This window comes from Gallus gallus, chromosome 1 (genome assembly GCF_016699485.2).
Source record: "Gallus gallus isolate bGalGal1 chromosome 1, bGalGal1.mat.broiler.GRCg7b, whole genome shotgun sequence".
Taxonomy (NCBI): domain Eukaryota; kingdom Metazoa; phylum Chordata; class Aves; order Galliformes; family Phasianidae; genus Gallus; species Gallus gallus.
The window spans coordinates 49,589,973-49,610,323 of NC_052532.1; the positions used below are offsets into that span (position 1 = coordinate 49,589,973).

At 46.3% G+C, this 20,351-nt stretch overlaps 3 protein-coding genes across 18 annotated transcripts in view; 1 reads left to right on the plus strand and 2 right to left on the minus strand.

The window, feature by feature from the left end:
* Window positions 1-2,314, minus strand: part of MEI1 (meiotic double-stranded break formation protein 1) — a 36,583-nt gene extending 34,269 nt beyond the window's left edge. For 11 of the 16 annotated variants that reach the window (XM_040668832.2, XM_040668800.2, XM_046907480.1 and 8 more), the window contains exons 1-2: window positions 2,167-2,314; window positions 1,894-2,017 (exon numbers count right to left, since the gene is read on the minus strand). In XM_040668832.2, coding sequence (XP_040524766.1) covers window positions 1,894-2,017; window positions 2,167-2,283 — 241 coding nt within the window. In that variant the 5' untranslated portion in view covers window positions 2,284-2,314. Of the gene's footprint in view, window positions 1-1,893 lie in introns of all 16 variants that reach the window. The other 5 variants (XM_040668856.2, XM_040668848.2, XM_040668812.2 and 2 more) reach the window with 1 other exon arrangement.
* A 551-nt stretch (window positions 2,315-2,865) lies between these two features.
* Window positions 2,866-4,156, plus strand: SNU13 (SNU13 homolog, small nuclear ribonucleoprotein (U4/U6.U5)). The gene is made up of 3 exons (XM_015286219.1): window positions 2,866-2,874; window positions 3,038-3,158; window positions 3,894-4,156. The coding sequence occupies exons 1-3, from the start codon at window positions 2,866-2,868 to the stop codon at window positions 4,154-4,156; spliced, it is 393 nt and encodes a 130-aa protein (XP_015141705.1).
* A 2,920-nt stretch (window positions 4,157-7,076) lies between these two features.
* Window positions 7,077-20,187, minus strand: XRCC6 (X-ray repair cross complementing 6). Its single transcript, NM_204927.3, has 12 exons — window positions 20,036-20,187; window positions 19,823-19,938; window positions 19,522-19,660; window positions 16,710-16,964; window positions 14,357-14,540; window positions 12,991-13,177; window positions 11,572-11,740; window positions 10,840-11,001; window positions 10,463-10,592; window positions 9,134-9,234; window positions 8,079-8,192; window positions 7,077-7,556 (listed from the first exon to the last, which is right to left on the minus strand). The coding sequence occupies exons 1-12, from the start codon at window positions 20,124-20,126 to the stop codon at window positions 7,360-7,362; spliced, it is 1,845 nt and encodes a 614-aa protein (NP_990258.3). The 5' UTR covers window positions 20,127-20,187; the 3' UTR covers window positions 7,077-7,359.
* Window positions 20,188-20,351: the final 164 nt, after the last annotated feature.

Below are 20,351 nucleotides of genomic sequence, written 5' to 3' on the forward strand. Positions count from 1 at the left end.
GCTGTCCCCTAAAAATTCAACTGCGTGTCTTTTCAGAGAGGCACACAGACTGATTATTTAAAAACAGAGCACTGAAATGCAAGTACAGCTCTGTCTTCTGGGGTATTTGGTTTAGGATCCCACAGTGTAGGAGTGAACTGCCCGTAAGCGGTACTCCCTCCGCATCTGTAAAGGGCTGTGTGCAGACAGTGCTCAATAAAAATCTGTGTGACCAAGAGAAGGAAAGCCGCACAACATTCTAACAAAGCTGTTTCCAGTGTGCAAGGCACAGTTTGTGCTGGGAAACCAGCTAGGAAACGCGGCTTGAATTATTCAGTGTTGTGGCAAGGGAAGGGGCCTGTAAGTCACCTCACGCAACGCACGTATCTGTGATGTGCAAATGAGACCGTGGACTTCAAGGAACCCAGCATAATTGCTCTTTGAAAGCATCTGCATTCATACCCTCCACCTTTCTCTCCCTGCCTGACCGTTCCCTCATTTACACCATTATTTCTCCTCTGAGAGGATTTTAGATATTTCAAAGACCTTGCCCACAGCACTGCTATGCAAACAGAAACAGTGTGGGATGTTCAAGATCTGAGGGACCACCATTGGAAAGGCACTTTCTGACATCTCTCTGAACGCTGAGTTCTGCTGGGAGGCTGACCCACCAGGAAGAAACAGGTGTTGTAGTCCTATGGCTAGAAGGATTTCAGCAAATATCAAGTGACAGTGGGGGAAAGAAATACTGTACCATTTGATAGCAAATCCTGTAATGCCCTTTTTAAGTTCACGCTTCCATTTCTGTGTGAATCTTCATATAGTGCCAAAAGATGAGAAAGCACTGAGGCATGAGACCAGAACAGAGGGCGTTCTGGGAAGAGCCATAAGCCAGAGTGCTCAGATCTCCATAAAGACTTTAAAGATCTGTCAAGATGCTTAGAAAAGCTGTGGGAGCTTTATTAACGTGCCAGTTCTGCTCCTTGGGGAAGAGGGAAATTAATTACCCTATTCTAGTTGGAATGGCAGGCCCTTTTCCATGGGGAATAGCAACACGTAATGGAGAATATTGGCGGAAGTATGGAATTGGGTATTTCAGTGGTCTATTGCTGTTTTTTGGGGGGAGTTGAATGTGGAGAAGCCGGGGTCAGGGAAATCCCAGATATGTGTACAACTGGGAGAATAACCCACTGAGAGCAGGTCTGCGGAGAAGGACTTGGGGATCCTGATGGATGAAAAGCTGCACATGAGCCAGCAGTGTGCTCCTGCAGCCTGGAAGGCCAACAGCATCCTGGGCTGCATCAGAAGAAGGGTGGCCAGCAGGATGAGTGAGGGGATTGTCCCCCTCTGCTCTGCCTTTGTAAGGCCCCATCTGGAGTACTGCACCCAGACCTGGGGACTCAGCACAAGAAAGATGTGGAGCTGTTGAAGCGGGTCCAGAGGAGGCCACAAAGATGCTCAGAGGGCTGGAGCACCTTTCCTACAAAGACAGGTTGAGGGAGCTGGGCTTGTTCAGTCTGGAGAAGAGAAGGTTCCGGGGAGACATCATTGTGGCCTTCCAGTACTTCAAGGAAGCTTACAAGCAGAATGGGGACTGATTTTTTACATGGGTAGATAGCTATAGGACAAAGCAAAACAGTTTTCAACTAAAAGAGGGGACATTTAGATTAGATGTCAGGTAAAGTTTTCACTCAGAGGGCAGTGAGGCACTGGCACAGCTGCCCAGAGAACTGTGGGTGCCCCATCCCTGGAGGTTCAAGGCCAGGTTGGATGGGGCCCTGGGCAGCCTGAGCTGCTGGGTGGCAGCCCTGCCCACGGCACGGGGTGGGACTGAGGGCTTTGAGATCCCTTCCAACCCAAACCTACGAAAAGGCAACTCCCTGGTGCTGTGTTAGGCCGTGTGGGAGCTCTTACCGAAGAGTGTTCCTATCAGACAGAGGCAGCCCCTCTCGTCAGGAGCCAGCAGCTGGACGACCGGCAGCGCCTGCCAGGCCAGGGCATCGCGCAGCCGGGACAGCGCGTGCTTCTTCCGCACCAGCTGCGGGTGGGAGACAACCGTTAGCACCCAGGCCTGCCCCAACGCTTATCGTGGGAGTAAAAGCGTCACCCGCCGTGCCCGGAACCCCTGCCCCGACGCAGGAGCGGGCTGCGGGGGTACCAAGGCCTAGAGGGAAGGGGGAGCCCCACCGAGGCTCCGCCGTCGCCCAAGGTCTCCACAGCGCAAGCGAGGCACAGCGGCGGCCGAAGCGGCAGGGTCCACCGCGCGCCGTGCCGGTCGCGCAGCCTCTCGCAGCCGGCCGCCATCGCCCCACGGCCGCTAGGGCGCGAGGTGGGCAGGGCCCCCAGCGAGGCCCGGCCCGCCTCTTCCCTCCGCCGTGCCCTCAGTTCCGGCGGCGTGAGGCCCGCTGCGCGCAGGAGCGTTGGGCCTCGTGCGTCCTCGCGCCGCGCCGAGAGCTGCACCGCGCCGCCGCCATGGTGAGCGGGGCCGGGGGAGCTGCGGGCTGCCCAGGGGAGGGGTCCGCTTCCCTGCACAGGGAGGCGGCGGGCGGCCGGGCGGGGAGCATGTGGGGGCCGCGCTGCGTGGGGCTGCGCCGAAGGGCATCCGGGGGCGGGTTGTGGGCTGATATGCGTGATATACATAGACGTAGGTGCCTGAAAGGAGGTTGTGGTGAGGTGGGGGCAGCCTCTTCTCCCGCGTAATAGCTATAGGGTGAGAGGTGATGGCCTCAAGTTGTGCCAGGGGACGTCCAGGTTGGGTAGCAGGAAGCATTTCTCAGTAGGAGCGGTGCTGCAGTGGCACAGGCTGCACAGGGAGGCGGTGGGGTCACCGTCCCTGGGGGTGTTCCAGAGCCGTGTGGATGTGGCACTGAGGACGTGGTTATGGGCATGGTGGGGGTGAGCTGAAGGTTGGACTGGGTGATCCTGGAGCTCTTTTTCAACCTTAGTGATTCTGTGATGTGACACGTGGTAGACTTGCTGCCTCTCTGATGTCCCTCGGAACAACCTCCTTTGCTCCTGGTGTACCACTCTCCCATCCTTTCCTTTCTCCTGTTTCTAGAGTGAGGCAGAGGTGAACCCCAAAGCTTACCCGCTGGCTGACGCACAGCTCACCAAGACGCTGCTGGACCTCGTGCAGCAGTCCTGCAACTACAAGCAGCTACGCAAAGGAGCCAACGAAGGTAAGACCAGCAAGGCATGCTGGGAATGCTGTGAGAAGCTGTGGCTGGAGATTGTGTTTTTTCCTCCAGCTGTGGACCGTGAATATTATATAGCTCTGGCTGGATGACTGTCCCTCTCCTTCCTCCTGCATGAAAACTCCACAGCTTCTCCTATGGCTTAAACTGCTCTCATGCCAGAATTTTTTTCCCCTCATGTCCCCAGAATTTCCGCAAGGCAACAGTCACAGTCCACAGCTTGTCCTTTATACTGTGCACTCATGGAGACAACCTGGGTCCATCCTCGCTGCAGTCTCCTTGGAGTGGCAGAAGGCAGCAGTCACTCTCCTCCATCCCACCTTGGCTGGTTCTTCTGCAGTCTGCACAGATCCAGCTCCCTTGGTTTCTCATCTACAGAGTGCCCCAGCTGCTAGCCCTGTGCTGGCCTCGCTCACCTGTGAATCTCTGAAGGTTGAGCTGGGTGCAGTAGCTTAGATGTGATCCTATGAATAATCCCTCCCTGAGACCTGCTGTTGGCACTCCAAGGGTCAGCCTTCTTCGTCTCATGGGTGCGATGCTGACTGCAAGTTGTTCATTCTGGACTTGAAGCTGTGCTATTACATGGCCCTGTCACTGACAGTTTTCTTTGGCCTGCCCTCTTGCTGCCTCTTCTTGCTCATGCTTACTTCAGCATCACCTAGTGTTGTTCATGAGATGTACTTCACAGAACCTAGACTTACTTTCAGTTTCTTTTTACAGCCACCAAAACACTGAACCGAGGAATAGCAGAGTTCATCGTGATGGCTGCCGATGCTGAGCCCTTGGAGATCATCCTGCACCTCCCTCTTCTGTGCGAGGACAAGAACGTTCCTTATGTGTTCGTGCGCTCCAAGCAGGCCCTGGGCCGGGCGTGTGGGGTGTCTCGGCCTGTCATTGCCTGCTCCATCACTATCAAGGAGGGATCGCAGCTAAAGCCTCAGATCCAGTCTGTACAGCAAGCAATAGAGAGACTGTTGGTCTGAGCGCCCATGAGTTTGAGTGTGTGTGGAATGGGTAGAGATGAAGTCAGGGGGAATTAACGTCTAGCTTTAGTTGATGACATTACAGTTTTGGTATCAGTGTTCCATTTCAAAAATCACGTTTTTGTTTAATAGTGGCTTAATTCTTAAAGTGTCTCTGCCTCTTCTCCCCTCCCTTTTTCTATTATTCCACTCCAACGCTCATTCTCGTTGTATTACTTCTTGAAAAGTGATTGTACAACTGTATTTACTGTTTGATGTTTAAAAGAAAAAAAAAAAATCCCCTCCTATCTCCACATCTGCCTGCTCAGGGCTTTTGTAACCTACCCATTAGCTTCCTATTGCTTCAGCCTCTAACAGGTATATCTCTCTGTTTCAGAATGGTTTACTCTATGGGGGAAATAAGGTATGTTGGTTCCGCAGCACAATGCGTGTATTTGGGCTGCTGGAGTTGTTGCTTTGAAGTGAAGCAGCACAGACCAAGTATAGTACTGTGGCTACTGTGTAGCAGCTGGTGGAGCCAGGTTCAGTACACATAGCACAACCCTGCCTTCAGATCAGGCAAGAGACTTCTCTAAGAGGTGTATGGGGAGCTGAAATCGTATGGCAGTGCACAAGGGGAAATCTCTAATTTCACTTATTTTTAAATGCTGTTTTTTTTTAAAGAAAATAAAGTTACTGACAAATCTAAATACAGGAATGTCCAGAATTGTCATTCCCTCGGGAAAGCACTTGCTAACTGAAGTGTTCCTGCTTGTGAAGCTGAACTGCTCAGAGATTGCTTAAAGGCCATCATAGTGTAGTAGATCAGTACTCGCTCAGTTTTCTTTGCATGGATTGCAACAATGACCTGTAAAGCTTGGGCTTTTTAAGACATTTAAATACTAAACTTATTCTTGGGCAGAAAGCAGCTTGCTGTGTCTGATAAGTACTGCACATCTGGCCAATAACTATAAAAAGGATCTAATGCTTTTAGAGAAGCTACTGCACTGTAGTTACGTGGCAGAAGATCAACCCTTTTAAGTCACAGCCAGGACAACAGTGGACAAATTGACTTCTCAGATAAAACAACCTGTGACTCAACAAGATGACACATAATTTCATGATCTGGAAAAGCATGAATGTACCACCAGCGTTCTGGATCTGGGGTGTTTTTATGGAGCTAGCTGTAGTTCAGTGCACGTTGTGTTATAAATCCCATTTCTGTTTTGAGCAGAAATGTAAACCTCTGCGTTGGAGTGGATCATACCAAATTAGTCTTTTGCAGGATGCCTGGACTTAGCAGCTGGAAGCTTATCCCCAGCATTTTGTCTCCTTGTGTGGCTGCCCAGCTCAGCTGTGCTTCTCACCTTTCCGAAGCAGGAAGGAAAACTAGAGTGGAAAGACCAATAGGTACAACAGCAGAAGGGAAAATAAGTTGTGTAACATTCTCAACAGTGGTACCAACTGCATACCTTTCTTAAGTATATGCCAAGCAGATGAAAGCAGCTCACACAAGACTTAAGATAAATGGTATCTTTTTGTAAAGGGCTGATAAATTCATCTTGGCAAGAAGATTACTGTCGTGTATACAAAGATCTCTGAGCCCTGTTGTTTGTATGAATTTTGGAAAGCCTGCTGTTCCATCTATCAATTCTGATGGCTGAGCTAGTTGTTTAAAACCACAGCTTTCCCTATCTGTACCGTGCCAAGACAGATAATGTAACACAAAGCACATATGAAACAGAAATAAAGGGTTCTCAAGCAAATAAAGCTAATTTTCTGCTCTGAAGCCTTCCGTTGCCATCCCTGGTAAACTTATGCTTAATGCAATAGCCTGCCTTAAAAAGATGAAAGGGAGATGTAATAACCTAGAAGAAACATGACATAATTATCTAAAGCCTGGAACATACTGTGCCTGGGGGTTAGCAAGCCAAGACAGAAGTTAACAAGGGTATCCAGGATAGGAAAATTCACAAAATCAAGGTAGTCTCATTATTATATTGCACTCAATTCAGGCCTTGCTAAGACAAGCATTTACAGTAACTTCTTCATCTAAAGGCAAAAAGAATTTACTGTTTAGACAAGTCTTTACTAATACCTGTCATAATGCAAGCAGATTGAAAGTAAGACACGAGGTTCAATCTGCAGGGCTCAGTATGTTTGCTGCTCTTCTGAGGCACTGTGCAGGTGGAAGTGGGCAGTGTGGTGGTATAGCTAGAGTGGTCGCAGCTCCCAGGCTGTTTTCAGCTGGCTACCTATACATATTCTGCACTCACGGCACAGCCATGACCTTAATATACAACTTAACTCTTCAGTAAGTTGCCTAATGGAGCGTGCCAAAGAGCATCCCAATCTGCTGAACGCAAACACCGGGCAAACTTACACAACCCCAGATGCAGCTTTGTCAGTATGATTAAAAAAATACTGCAAGTACCAAACAAGGGCCACTCTCCACAACCTGCTACTTCTGAGCACAGGTTTTGGCACAGGAGTTTGTACAATACTCTGACTCACACTCACTGCAGAGGTGGAAAAGCACTATGCCATCTCAGTAATTTACCTTGGATAAGTGCTTGCAGTTTTCCCTGGAACGTGACTTTTTGCTTCTTCATCATTTAAAAAAGGAAGACCTGGCTGAGCAGCTCTATGATGTGTTGGTGTTTTGCCCAAAGGATGGGCTCCTGATCACCGTAATGATTCCCTCCTTTGTTATCTGCTAGTAATCTTTATAACACCAATGGGGGAGAAGTTCACAATTTGATTACAAGCACTGACGCCGGCAGCTTTGGAGAGCAGCAAAGTACAGCACTGTGTTTACATCCTCTGTTGGCAGACAGACTTGATCTGCTGCATGTGTTTATGTGGTGCCACACAAATCATTCGCTTTCTTATTTACGTTTAAGTGAGTTTGGGTGTCTTCGTGATGAAAAGATGGTACAGCTGGTGTTGCAAAGTAAAAAGTCCAAAACAACTTTATTAAGAAACCAAGAAGGCACAACCGTGTTCTGGGAGCAACCTGAGTTAGCAGGACATTTAATTCTGCTACTGTGAACAGTACCCGAGTTTGCAGAAATGCTTAGAAACTACAAGTCAAAAGCTTCTCCAGTGCTAGATTCAACAACCATTGGCCTTCTTCTCCATAGCAAGATTAAGCAAATTCAGAATTCAAGTACAACAGCCTCAACTTTAAGTGAGTGAAGTCAACCGTGGCCTTCCGTTCCTGCTTAGCGCCCACTGAAGTATTCAGTCAGTGCATCGATGAGCTCCTGCTTCTTCCCCCCGCTCCTCAGCCCATAATGCCTGCACGTATCCTTCAGAGCAGAGACAGTGAGCTTGCCCAGAGTGCCATTCTGCACATAACTCCTCAGTGAATCTTCTGAGATTTCTATCTTGGGCCTCTTTTCTGCTTGAGCATCACCAGCTGGAAAGATGAATTTTATATCACCAAGTTAGCAGCCATTAGAGTGATATTTTAAAGGCCATCTACATACTCATTCACTCAGTGTTTCTCCTAAAGTAGGTGTCAGTATGTAAACTATACGGTATTTCACTGATAGCAGTGATCTCAAACTCAAGTACAAAACTCTGTGTTCACACAGGGAATTCAGCTGACGCTCCTGCTTTACGCACACTTTTGCACGTTCCCAAACCACAGTTGGACCTGAGCATTACTTTGTGACCTATTCCCCAAAATGCTCATCTTGGACTTGCAAAATTGTCCATGTATAAAAGTCTGCTTCCTCACCCAACATACAGACCGAAGGCATGAATGCCTTTTATACCACTCTGGGTTTTCATTAGGCAGTTTCCCATTCTAGCAGTTCTCCAGCTGGATACCACAATATTCTCTGCTCCCCGTGAATCACTGAAAACTGAAAGTGCAGAAGCCTCAACTGAAAAGAACACAGACACCATGTTGTGCGTCTGCACTACCATTACTTGCCTTGTTTTCGCTTTGCAGCCTTCCCTTCAGGGCTGTAGTCAGGAGGATAAACCAGCTGCTTGAACTCCTCCACCAGGTTGCCCAGCCTGCGGCTCATCTCTTCAGTCTTTGGCACTGGCAAAAGACAAACATTTGTCCCCTCAAGAAAAGCAAATTGCCCGATACAGTTTTGCTTCTGTAAAAGCTACCATGCCAGCATCCTGCAAGCACTCAAAATGCAAAGAGCTATGTTATGATAATCACAAATGAGAAATTCACAGCTCTTGATACTATCAAGGATCTGTGTTATACATATGTACATATCCCTGAACTGTAAATATATCCATGGAACAAAACTTAGGTGGTAGAAGTGATAGAGAAGATCTCCTAGTTGGTGGCACTGTTACCTAGGTCTAATCTTGGACATTTAAAATGCAATGGTTTATGACCTAAGGTTACAAGTAGTTCGAGGCAGAACTTGTTTCTGTCATGTATTTGTACAGTATCTAGCAGAGGGTCCCAGATTATTGGTTGGAAATCACTGCATATGAAACAAACAGCTTCTCTAACACTATTCCTAGAGTAGAACAAAATATAAAACCAAACCAAACGTTCCCTTCAGGAGTAGGTTTGTAGCCTTTGGTAGGTGTTCTCAGAAATTGTCAGAGCCACCAGGTGGCAACACTGCCTCCTAGCAGAATAATTCCGTGAGGAGCTCTGCCACTTCAGACTGGAATACTATTAGACTCCTGAAGACAGGAATTGCAGAGAAAATGTTTGTCACCAAAAATCAAAAAAAAAAAAAGGGGGGGGGGGGGGAGGGGGAAGGGGAGAATTCAATTTCAATTTTGGAGTGTAAAGCAAAAATTTTTCCTTTCTCCTTTTTGCTGACAGTGTAAGAAATTCAGGTTTCTGTATTTCAGAATGGAAACATCCATAATTCTGCATCTTGGAACAGGACACCGCTAAAATATTCCTTTAAAAGGCATTTAGTTTTGTAGCACCAAAACTCTGGCTTAGAACAAAATCAGGAGCCCTCAAACCCACCTCCCCTAACATCCACCACTAATTCTCACTTGTAAGATCCTCAGCTTGTTCTGGTTCCAGCATATCCAGCGCCAAAGCCTCCAGATTCCTGAAGTGCTGCTGCAAAACTGGGTTCTCAAAGCTGTCAGTCCTGTCAAGAATCCCCCACATTTTCAATGCATGCTGTCAGGAAGCCAGCTAAGACATAAGATCTGCCACCAGTCTATTTCAAAGTCAAACTTCCCTCTTCCCCACAAATCAATCCATCCCACCAGAAGAATCCCTTGCCCTCTTTTCAGTTCACCTGCTGAGTCACCACCCTGTCAAGTACCAAACATGTTAGGTAGCTTTAGAAGACTTAGAAGGCTACGTGAGATAAATAGACAGACTGGCATTCTGCACTAATACCAACTGTGCTACTTTCTATATACAATTTTTTTATGTCCCACTTATTTTAAAGTCCCCCTCCTGAAATTCATCCTGGTTATGACAAAAAAGGCCCAACTATTCTCTCTAGCACAAGCTCATTTGAAAGATCCAGGCCTGATCTGCAATAGATTGGCACAGTAAAATGTGATATCTGCAACAAATTATAACAACCCAGAGAACAAGAGCAATACTATGAAGAATTCTAGAACGTGCTACATAAAGAACGTGATGCCTGGTCATTTCAGAATGATGATTGAGAATGAAGTTTGCACAAGGCTAATACAAAGGGAAGCAATTTGCTTATGCAAATCATTGTCTCTTTAAAGTTTCCTCACTGAATGCATTTTATGTGTGTGCCTGCAGTGATGACACCGTGAGGCAAGGGACACATTTGTGTTTGGGAGACAAGGTGTTCTCCTTGTTCACACCTGAGGTATACTTTAAGCCCCTGAGTAAAAATGTATGTGTAGTTTCTATATGCAAGACACTGCATCATGAAATGGAGGAGCAAGGCTTGCTAAGTTATCTAAACGTATAATTGACACATCCCTGATATGTAAAAGAACAACAACACTCACACAATGATGCATGGCCATATCATGGGACAAAATCCAGATCAAACCTAAAGACCAGCTCAAAGTCTCACGTCTACTGCATCCACAGCACTCAGCTTGTTTGCTGAGTATGGACCATTAAGCAGTTGATTGTTTTACAATCAATGTATTCGTAACTATGGCTTCCTAGAACATTTACTGTAGACCTGCTGAAGAATGCCAAAGCCTGTTAAATTAGTAGCTATGAAGCAACATCCCAATTAAAGCTATTTAGTCAATACGTGCATCAAAATCTCATCTTGTGGACAACACACCTGAAAAATGTGTGCAGTAGAGAAAGCAAGTGTTGAGCATTCTTCCCCATGTGCACCCCACACACTGTTTACCTCCATGTACCTGTATTTGAAGCGGAGTTTTTGAATGATCTCCTTCATTTTGTCCACCTGTTCTCGATTGGCTGGTACCTTTTCTGTAAAATCAACGTTCCGTTTATCGTCTGCATATGGTAGGAAAATGATGTGGAAACCTACATAGGACAGAGAGAGCAAGAGAACAGTTATGCAGAACCATGGCCTCAAAGTCAGAATTTAGGAGAAAAAGCAAGATTGTCAGATAGGTCTGCTGACTCCCCAGACCAGCTTGCTATTTTGCCCTATGCAGCAGCAATCAGTAATACCTCCCTGTCCCTACACAAGGTGACAGCATTTGAACACAGCAAATGTAATGCCGACTGCACCCAACAGAGCAGGGAAAGGCAACATCTCTTCCCGTACCTGGAGGAGCTATCTGCACTTTCTGTTCATCCACCTCTTCCTCCTGAGGAATCAGGGCCACAATGCGAGGGGGAGTGTTCCGGCGGGCGATGTATCTGCACAGTGCCATCACCTCTTTCTCCAAGCACTTCATCAATAAGGCATTAAACAGAGTTGTACTGCCTGCAAAGTAAAGACTGCACCGGTCAGATTGGCCGATTTGCTCCTTTGTTCCAGAATGTAACCCCAGACATTACAGATTCGATGCTGACTTCTTTGCAATACTTGCACTATTTCAGAGGTAAAAAAAACCAACTGTTGGAAGGTGGAAATCTCTACAATGCCATTATCTCTCCTGACCAGAACTGTGTGAGTTCTGGGCAAAGAACTGAAATCACTAGCACTTGAGAAATGAAGTAAGGTTGAAAACTGGAAATAGGTATCTCCAAAGCATGTCTCTGGTATGGTGGGGCACAGGAATAGCAGCACACCATAGGACCTTTTCCAAAAGCAACAAATTAGTAATTCGGACTGCAATATTCTTCCCTGCCCAATCAGCTCTCCTCTGCTGAAGAAAACAAAAATTAACTGCAACTGAGAGGGGCAGTAATACTTATTTCTATACATTTCAATATTAGCAAGCTCTTAAGTTAGACAAAGATTTTACACTCGACAGTCACCACCCCAATACTGTATGAATCAGCTGGTTACCCTAATGCAAGCTGCGAATCTCCTCTTGCCACCTTTGCTTACCAGTTACTAGGGACTCTTCAGGATACATGAACTGGGAGGGCCTGATATGGTGGTGCTGTTTTAGCATTGAAAGTGGTTTGAAGCCAATGAGAAACAAGCCCGGAGAATCAAACCGTTTCACTTCTTCTGTCTCCTCCTTCTCCATCGCAATCTGGCGGTTTCCATATGTCTAAATTAGAAGGAGCCAGAGAAGAACAGATAGTACTGATGCTAGCAGAAGAAAAGCTGGATGAGACAGGTAAAGAAGAGGAGGCAATCGCTGTCTTCCGCTACTGGAAAGGGGGTTATAGACAAGACAGGCTGAATTCTCCTAATTGGGGCACACTTAAAATTGTTGGTCATAGTCTGCAACCACTGTCCCAAGGGAAATTTGGACAGCACATTAGAAAAATGCAATTTCCTAAGCCAGTGGTTAAGCCCTGGCACAGAGAGAGACTGTCACATCTCATCCTTGCAGTTACTCAGAGCCGTCCCAAACAAGCCCTGAATAACCTGATGCAGTTTTCTGAGTCTTGTCTGCACTGTGTTGGAGCAGATACTTCCAGAGATCCTGTCCAACCCATGGCTCTAAACTTGTTTTAGCAGATGCCCATCAGCTACTCACTCCTGGCAAAATCAGGGACCAAAAAGCAATGCTTTTAAAGCATCATTCATGTATCATAAAAATGAAAACATATTATAGTCAACCTACAGAAGTTAGACATGCAAGGTCTTACTGCTCAGCTCCCTGCCCATCTTCTGTATTTTCTCTCAAAAAAATACTGTTCAGTATAAATAAAAATAACAGTTAATCTTAGAGTACAACTTCATGAGCCCTTGGCACGAAAGGATACAAAGTGCATCTGTGCCAATACACCCAGCAACCGCCTATTCTATTCTGAAGTAAGGCTGTGCCTGAGCAGAGAGGCAAAAGCTTTCAACCTACATCAGACAAACTATCAAGCAGGAAGACAAAGCAAAGAATAAAATAACATAAAGAATAAAACTGCTGTGTTTGTTTTGTTGTTGTTTTTTTCTCCCTTGGAAAAGAGGAGCCCCTCTGTGATTTATATTTGCATGTTTAATAAAGTGGTCAAAATTTGTTCCTCATGACTCAAGAGATAGTGCCAGCAGTGCAGTCCAAGGCCATACAAGGTTAGGCTCTGACAACCCAGTTCTGCCTTTCAGAAAGAAACGACCTGTGCTCCTAAACACACTACCACCAGCACCTCTGCTTTCCTTTGAGCATCACACCATAGAAACAACCCACTCTCTCTGCACAGCTTACAAAATGACTGCGCTAACCCAAAGGGCATACAGATGTAAATACTATCTCATCCTGAAAGTGAAATACCAACAAAAGCAGTAAAAGGCTGAGCATCTCCCCACCGCCACCACCCCGAAATCACAGCGTGAGAAGGCACACAAGCAGTACATTACCTGAGCCCTTTTTGTATCGCTAGGCAGAAGCAAACTGCCTGTTTTTCCATTAAACACCCTCGTTTTTGTTTTAACAGGTTCATTAGTTTCCCGATAAAGTTTCACTGGATATGGCTTGTAAGCTTTTTGAATCAGGTTGTAAACGCCAACAGAGAAAGACAGATCTTTGTTCAAATACAGATTTAACCTGTGTAAAAAAGAAGCAGAAAGCAGACTTGAGACTTCCAAAGGATTACTTCTGTAAAAAAAAAGTCATCTTCCCATAACATATTTCTTCCACATCTTTCACTTGGAAGGGCAGCTGCACCCCAGTAGAGCATAGGACAAGGTTATGGTTGGGCATCTTACTTCTGCTTAACACAACATGACCTCTGAATTCACACAACTGCTACAGCAGAGAGTAACATTCCCCAAAAGAACACCATCGAGACAAACAAACCATGATAAAAAATCCAAACTTTGAGAAAAATACAGAGGAAAACGTTTAAAATTGGAGGCAGTCTTCAAGTTCTGAGTGCAGAACGGTGAATTACAGTGAATGTTATTTGCTCTCATCTCAATGATATCACTCATACAGGATTCTTCCTCCTCAGGTATTGGAAAACTTGAGGAACATTGTCAGAAGAGTAAAATAAAGTTGCAAACAGGACAACACCAGTGACAACAGCTCAAGTTGGATTTTTTTTTCCATATATACTAAAAAACATCAGGCTGCAAAGGTCATTCATTTGCTGTGCACCCACATCAATCTGTTAAGAATTCAAGTGGTGAAAAACAACTGGTATGAAGTAGGTGGTTCCAAAAATACTTTCTATCCGCTTTGTCAAGATCCCTTTAATCTCCCTGTCAGCATTTCTAATCTTTCAGTAAGAGATCAGAAATATCAAGGCTGTGTGAGTCCATACCAAGTGCATGGACATACTGGCCACATGTATCTATTAAATAATAGGCCAAAATACCTACCAGTCACACTGAGATCAACTTATCTAAGTTAACACTAGTAAGCAAAGGCTCATTTCAATCAGGTTGCACTATGAACTGAACATTATACACCGTGCATTACAGACTTTTTTGCAGGTATTTTACTTTGGCAACGGTGTCATTTTTCATAGTGATAATTTCTGACCAAGGTTAATACAGGAGATGTCACACAGTGCAAAAAAAGAGGTCTATCTTCACTCTCAATTTGTCATCTACCAAGACCAAATATCCTTGGGAGCTAAGGAAGAAACATCAACTCAAACTGAGGAATTAATACTGAAAAATTTAAGCACTGATGCCAATCATTCCAGAAGAAGGTGAGATGCAGTCTAAAAATAACATCCAGTTGCCTCCACTGAATGACATACAATAAATAGGCCCACACCTGCTTAAAGCCCGTTTCCTTGTCTCCTTTGCTCGTACTTTCTTCATGAGATGCTCTAGTTTCCCTGACTCATCAGGCTGGATCCCAAGGTCCTCATCCTCTGCTACGTTGATGATGTCCCTGTAGAACAAAGAGATATCGAACCCTCCCGGCTTCTTCAAGTGCATCAAGTCCAGGATTATACCTAGAAACAAAGCAAAAGGCAGGAGGAGGATCACACAAGCTGCTTTTTTCTTACATTGGCATGTTCCTAAGATTTCTCTGCCTGACCAAAAGTAAGTTCCAAATTGCTACATCTGCACCAGATGGAAAAGTTTCAAGGGAAAGAAGCAAAAGACTTCCTTCAGCTTCAGTCGAAGCAATGTAGCATGGAAAACGTTCCCTCCCAAATTAAGAATCCGGGCAACTTTGTGCATGAAACAGCTCCGACAAGCTCCTATAAAGCATACTCCTACTTCAGGCAGAGAGAGAAGAAATGACTTCAGCAATTCCCTTTTCCCAATTTTAAGGTCTAATGAATCAAGGATGCCTCGCAGCTTCTACACCTAGCACATATGCTGAACTCCAAAAACAATGGTTATCTCAGCTGCAAAGTTGAACTAATGAAGCGTTTGCTCTCCAGTCTCTGAGCTCAGGTTGCTGCTCTTCAGCTAATTCAAAGTGCAATCATTAAAGTGATCTTCCTTTTGCATTGACTTGGTGCTGTGTTTCCCCTTCCTTGTGTTATTATTCCCTTCCTGGAAAATGGTGGAACAACGAAATAAAGTACAGTTTGTTTTCCATGGACTTCTCCAATTCTGATTTATGGTATGAAACTAGAGCAGCCCTAGAAAATAAGTGTTCATAGTTGGATACCAGGTTGGATGACTGGTTTCCAAAGGTCGCTCCAAAAGCAATGCCTCCTATTTATTTCCATGGAAACAATAACAGATGTAAAGAGTACAATTACACTATTTGATAGAGCAAATTCTCAGCTACAAAACACTATTTTTCAATGGTCACCACCATAAGCTATGTGTTTTTGCCAGCAATGAACAAGACCCTGCATGCCACACATGTAAAAATCTGCACCAGCAGAGATGATCCACTGTTTCACAGTTGCTATGATGGTTGTTGCTAGTAAAATGTTGACCACACAGTCCACCTTTCATCAACCTGAACAGACAGAAGTCAGAAGGTGCCAAATCTGGACTAATCAGTGGGCGTAGTAGTGCAGTCCAGCCAAGACTGACTCGTGCTCAAACCAAGACTGAAATGTGCTTCACAGTCCTCAAACTGGTGTAGGGCCTGGCAGCACCATGTTGCAAGAGAAAGGTTGCTTTCTTTTCTGGTCTGACTCTGGAAGTTTGAGTTTTCAGCTTAGTCAGCACCATGATGCAGCAGTCAGAGCTGACTGTCCAAGTTCCAGTAAATACATAAGGACCACCAGTTTCCTATCCTAAAAGGCTGCACATCACTTCACCTGCTGAAGACTGTGTCTCAAACTTTTTCTTCCCTGGTGAATTCACATGTTGCCACTCCATGGACTGCCTTTTTGATTCCAGCTTGTAATGGTGACACCACGTCTCGTCACCGGTAATGATGCAATACAGGAAACTGCTACCTTCAGCCTCTATTGGTTCAATAGGTCCTGATAAACTTGCATATGGTGCTCCTTCTGTTCCTGTGTGAGCATTCATGGGACCCAGCTGGCACAAACTTTGCCAGCATTGCCACCATTGTTTCCAATGCACTGAAGCTGATATTCAGATCCGTACGCAGTTCCCTGGATGTAATCAGACGATTCACAAGGGTGAGATGATTGAGACACTCTTCATTTTGTGGTGTGACAGCTGCCCATGGCTGTCTGGAGCATGCCTTGTCCTTCATGTCGCTGTCACAACTGCTACAACGCACCACCCACTGCCTCACTGTGCTCACATCCACTGTTTGGTCCCCATAAACATTCTGCAAGTGTTGATGAATGTCAGTGGGTGCCTTTTTTTTCCTGCATGGAGGAATTCAATGACATACCTTTTCTTCACATGCACTTCCATGTCAGACACCATTTTGTCAGACTGCCCCTCTGCTGCCATCTGTCACACGGCAACAAGGTGCCACAGAATATTTGTGTGAAGTTCAACCTCTAACACCATAGCACCAACATCCACCTCCAACATCGTGGGCCAACATAATAGGAGGCATTATTTTTGAAGTCAGCCCTCATAGAAAGCATCAGAAAGTTTCTTAGTTCTGATGATTTTACATTCTTTTTCCAGCACAATCTTGCAATGCAGTTAATATCTGCTGCAAGGACACATCACTTTTATGCTGCCTGACATTAGAGGCTTAAATTAAAGGAGAGAATACTGACCTGTGTCTCTCAGATCACCAGCTCTGGTCCTGGCCAGCTTGGCCTTAGCACTATCATTGGCATGAGGGTTATCCTCGTTGGTGAAAAGCATGATCCTTTTGTGGCTTAGTCTAACTCGGACATCGCTGAAGAGATTAGAGCAGGCCCAGAGTGCTTCACCCAGTGAATAGTCAGCATTGTGGCCAAAGGTCTCACGGAACAGTACTCGTCCTTCATCTCCCCTGTACTGGTCCAGCTCCAGAATACGCTTTGCACCTATGGGAAATAATAGCATTTGCAAACATCACAAATTCGGAAAAAAGTACTGCAAACTCTTCTAAAGAAGCGCTGAGTTTCCTGCAGCTGATATCTGATTAACACCCTTTAGCAGCTCTGTAGTGAGAGCTGCTAAATCCTGACTCCTTATCGAGTCCACCTGACTGAGAAAACTGTTTGAGATACCCTAACATTTTCAACATTGTAAGCTGGTTATCAGTTGAAAGCACCTGCGAGGGCCAAGGGAATGCAAAGTGCCCTAGCATAAATGTGGGGCACGTTCTGTTGCAGGAAACAGGCAGGGATCAAAGTATCACGCACCCTCTGCACTGAAAGAATAAGTTGTCATCAGAAAATGCAGCAATTGCACCCACTGCAGAGGAACAGCAGACCACTGTCCTACCAGCAAAAAGCAACAAGGCTGAAATACATCCTGCATCTGCATGGCACACTGGGAAGGTGGAGAATTCCTCCTGCTTCCTTGCGCCGCATGCCTGACAGTATCACTCCAGACATTGGATTCAGCCCATAGATAACCACAAGGATTTCAGCAACATTCAGGGCAGGTGCCAATAGCCTTTTGAAACCCCTATGGATCACTCCAGCCCAAGTATGACTCCTTCCCCCACCCATCTAAAAGTAATCCCCCTGTCTTCTACAACTCTACAAAAGAGGATAAGCTTTCATTTTTCAGTTGCAGCACTCTGCAGAGCTTCTTCTTCCATCCTTCACTCAAATTCAATAGCACTCTTGAAATAGTACCAGGAAATGTCTTTTTTGCACATTTGCTGCTTTATTTTCATGCTCAACTTTCCTTTAATAGCATTTATTTTCGTAACAACTACATAATAACTATCATATGCCTCCCTTCTCCAGAGCACACAGCTCTCCAGTGACAGTAAATACACTTCCTTTTTCACAGCATCTACTTTTCAAATTAGCTATCTTTATCAGCAGGAAAAAGCTACTATCTCTAATGCAGAGAAAAAGGGCAAACAGGGAAGGAGAAGGAAAAAGGATGAGTGAGAAGCCTAAGGCACTGCCAAAGAAGGAAGAAGACCCTAGGGCAGCCTTGTCAGGTCCCATTTGTAATTAATTCTGAAACTAGGACAAGGCACAGTTCTTGCAGGAAAACCCAGGCTTACTAAAGCATGAGAGCAAGAACACTAACTTGCAACTCCTAGTTAAGAAAATGAAATGAAACCTCCCCAGAGATACAGACAGCTATTAAAAGCCAGTTGACAGAGTTTCCTTACAAGACTCTCAGCTGTCATAGAATCTGTAGCCCCTAGCATGTCTTTGTTGCACTCCTCCCAGTATCTCCTCCAATTTATCAACTGGCACTCCTGTTAACAAGTGCATTCTGTGTAATCCTAACAAAATGGAAGAGCAAATTTCAAGAATTTGTTATGAAAATAAGAGAAAGAACACCCAGTTAACAAATCGTACAACCTGTTCTAACTGACCCTGCTTGAGGTGAGGGTTGGATAAGATGGCCTCCAGATGTCCCTCCTAACCTCAGCCAGTCTGTGATTCTGTGATATTCTCCATCAGTTGTAACTTGTGGCGCCTTATCAAGTCTGAGCCTTATTCTGAAATGTGACCAGCACAAAACGGGTCTTCAAGAGTTCTGCTGAGATTCTCTTTAAGAGACAGTGAGAGGATGACCACAGTAAATTAGAAAGAAAAAAAAAGACATAGGAAGGGGACCAGAACCATCTATAACAGAAAAGGCTAAGCTCCCACTACGTTTTTACTATTCCTCTACCTTTATCAATCACAGAATCATTAGGGTTTTAAAAGACCTCTAACATCATCTAGTCCAACCGTCAGCCCATCCCCACCATGCCCGCTGACCACGTCCTCAGTGCCACATCCACACGGTTCTGGAGCACCTTCAGGGACGGTGACTCCACCACCTTCCTGGGCAGCCCGTGCCACTGCAGCACCACTCCTTCTGAGCAGTTTTTTCCTCATAGGCAACTTGAACAACCATTCCCTCTCACCCTATCACTGTTACCTGGGAAAAGAGGCCAGCCTCACCTCTCTAGAAGCTCCTTGTAGGTTCTTATGGAGAGCCATAAGGCTATTCTTCTCCAGACTAAACAACCTCAGTTCCCTCAGCCGCTCCCCATCAGAGCTGTGCCCCAGACCCCTCACAGCTCCGCTGCCCTTCTCTGGACACACTCCAGGGCCTCCATGTCTTTCTTGCAGTGAGGGGCCCAGAACTGAACACAGCACTCGAGGTGCGGCCTCACCAGAGCTGAGTACAGAGGGACGGTCACCTCCCCGCTCCTGCTGGATGCCCTATTGCTGATACAAGCCTGGATGCCATTGGCCTTCTTGGCCACCTGGGCACACTGCTGGCTCACGTTCAGCTGGCTGTCAGCTAACACCCCCAGGTCCCTTTTCTCAGTGCAGCTTCCCATCCTCCCAGAACACATCTCAGAAACAAGAACTTTTCCCTTTACTTGACAGCTGTTTTCAGAGAGGCCAGTTACCAGCAACACTACACAGATTTCCTCATGCAAATCTTCATACCCCTTCACTCCTCTACCTGGATTGTCCAGCTCCTGAAGGACATAGACATGCTTGAAGTCTGCGGAGTTCTTGTTGTTCTCCGTGCCGTAGAACACAACGCTTAACAGATCCTTATCACTACTAATAATTTTGCTGGTGTACACATTCCGGATGCACTGAAAAGAACACAAAGAGGTCAAAACGTGAAGAAAATGATCTGCAGTAACAGTACAAAACGCTGCCTTTGGCAACCAGCAGTTCCTACGGGCAGACTGCAGCAGCCTGCGTGATGAGGGCAGGCGGCCCTCCGAGGACCATAACTGCCCTGCGTTCCTCACCTGCATGGTCATGTCAAAGGGAGTGGCCGCCTCCTCATCCTCGTAGGGCTCGAACATGGCCTTGGAGGCGTCGACCAAGAAAATCAAGCTGTCCCGCCCCGAGAACCTGTAGTCCGCTACGGAGAGGGGGAAAGGCGGCTGCATCAACGGCCGCGGAGCCCGCTGAGGGACGGCAGCCCCGAGCTGCCCTCGGCCGAGGGAAAGGCATCTTACCCACAGCCTCCGGCCCCTCCTCCTCCTGCTGCTCGCCGTCCTCCTCCTCGTCCGGCCCGTCGCCACGATAATAGGACACCCAGTCGGCCATGGCCGCTGCCGAGAGAACCGCCGCTCAGAGCTCCCTCAAACACCTCCACGCGCCGCCGCCCGCGGACCGTCACTCATCTGAAATTCCCGCCTTCCTCCTCCACTCTGGCCAATGATGAGGCACGAAGGGCGCCTCGCCCCGCCCCTCACGGGTAACTCCGCCCTAGCTCGGCGAGGATTGGTTGCGGGAGAGAAAACAGAGCGGGAGCTCCCCGCCCGCCCCGAT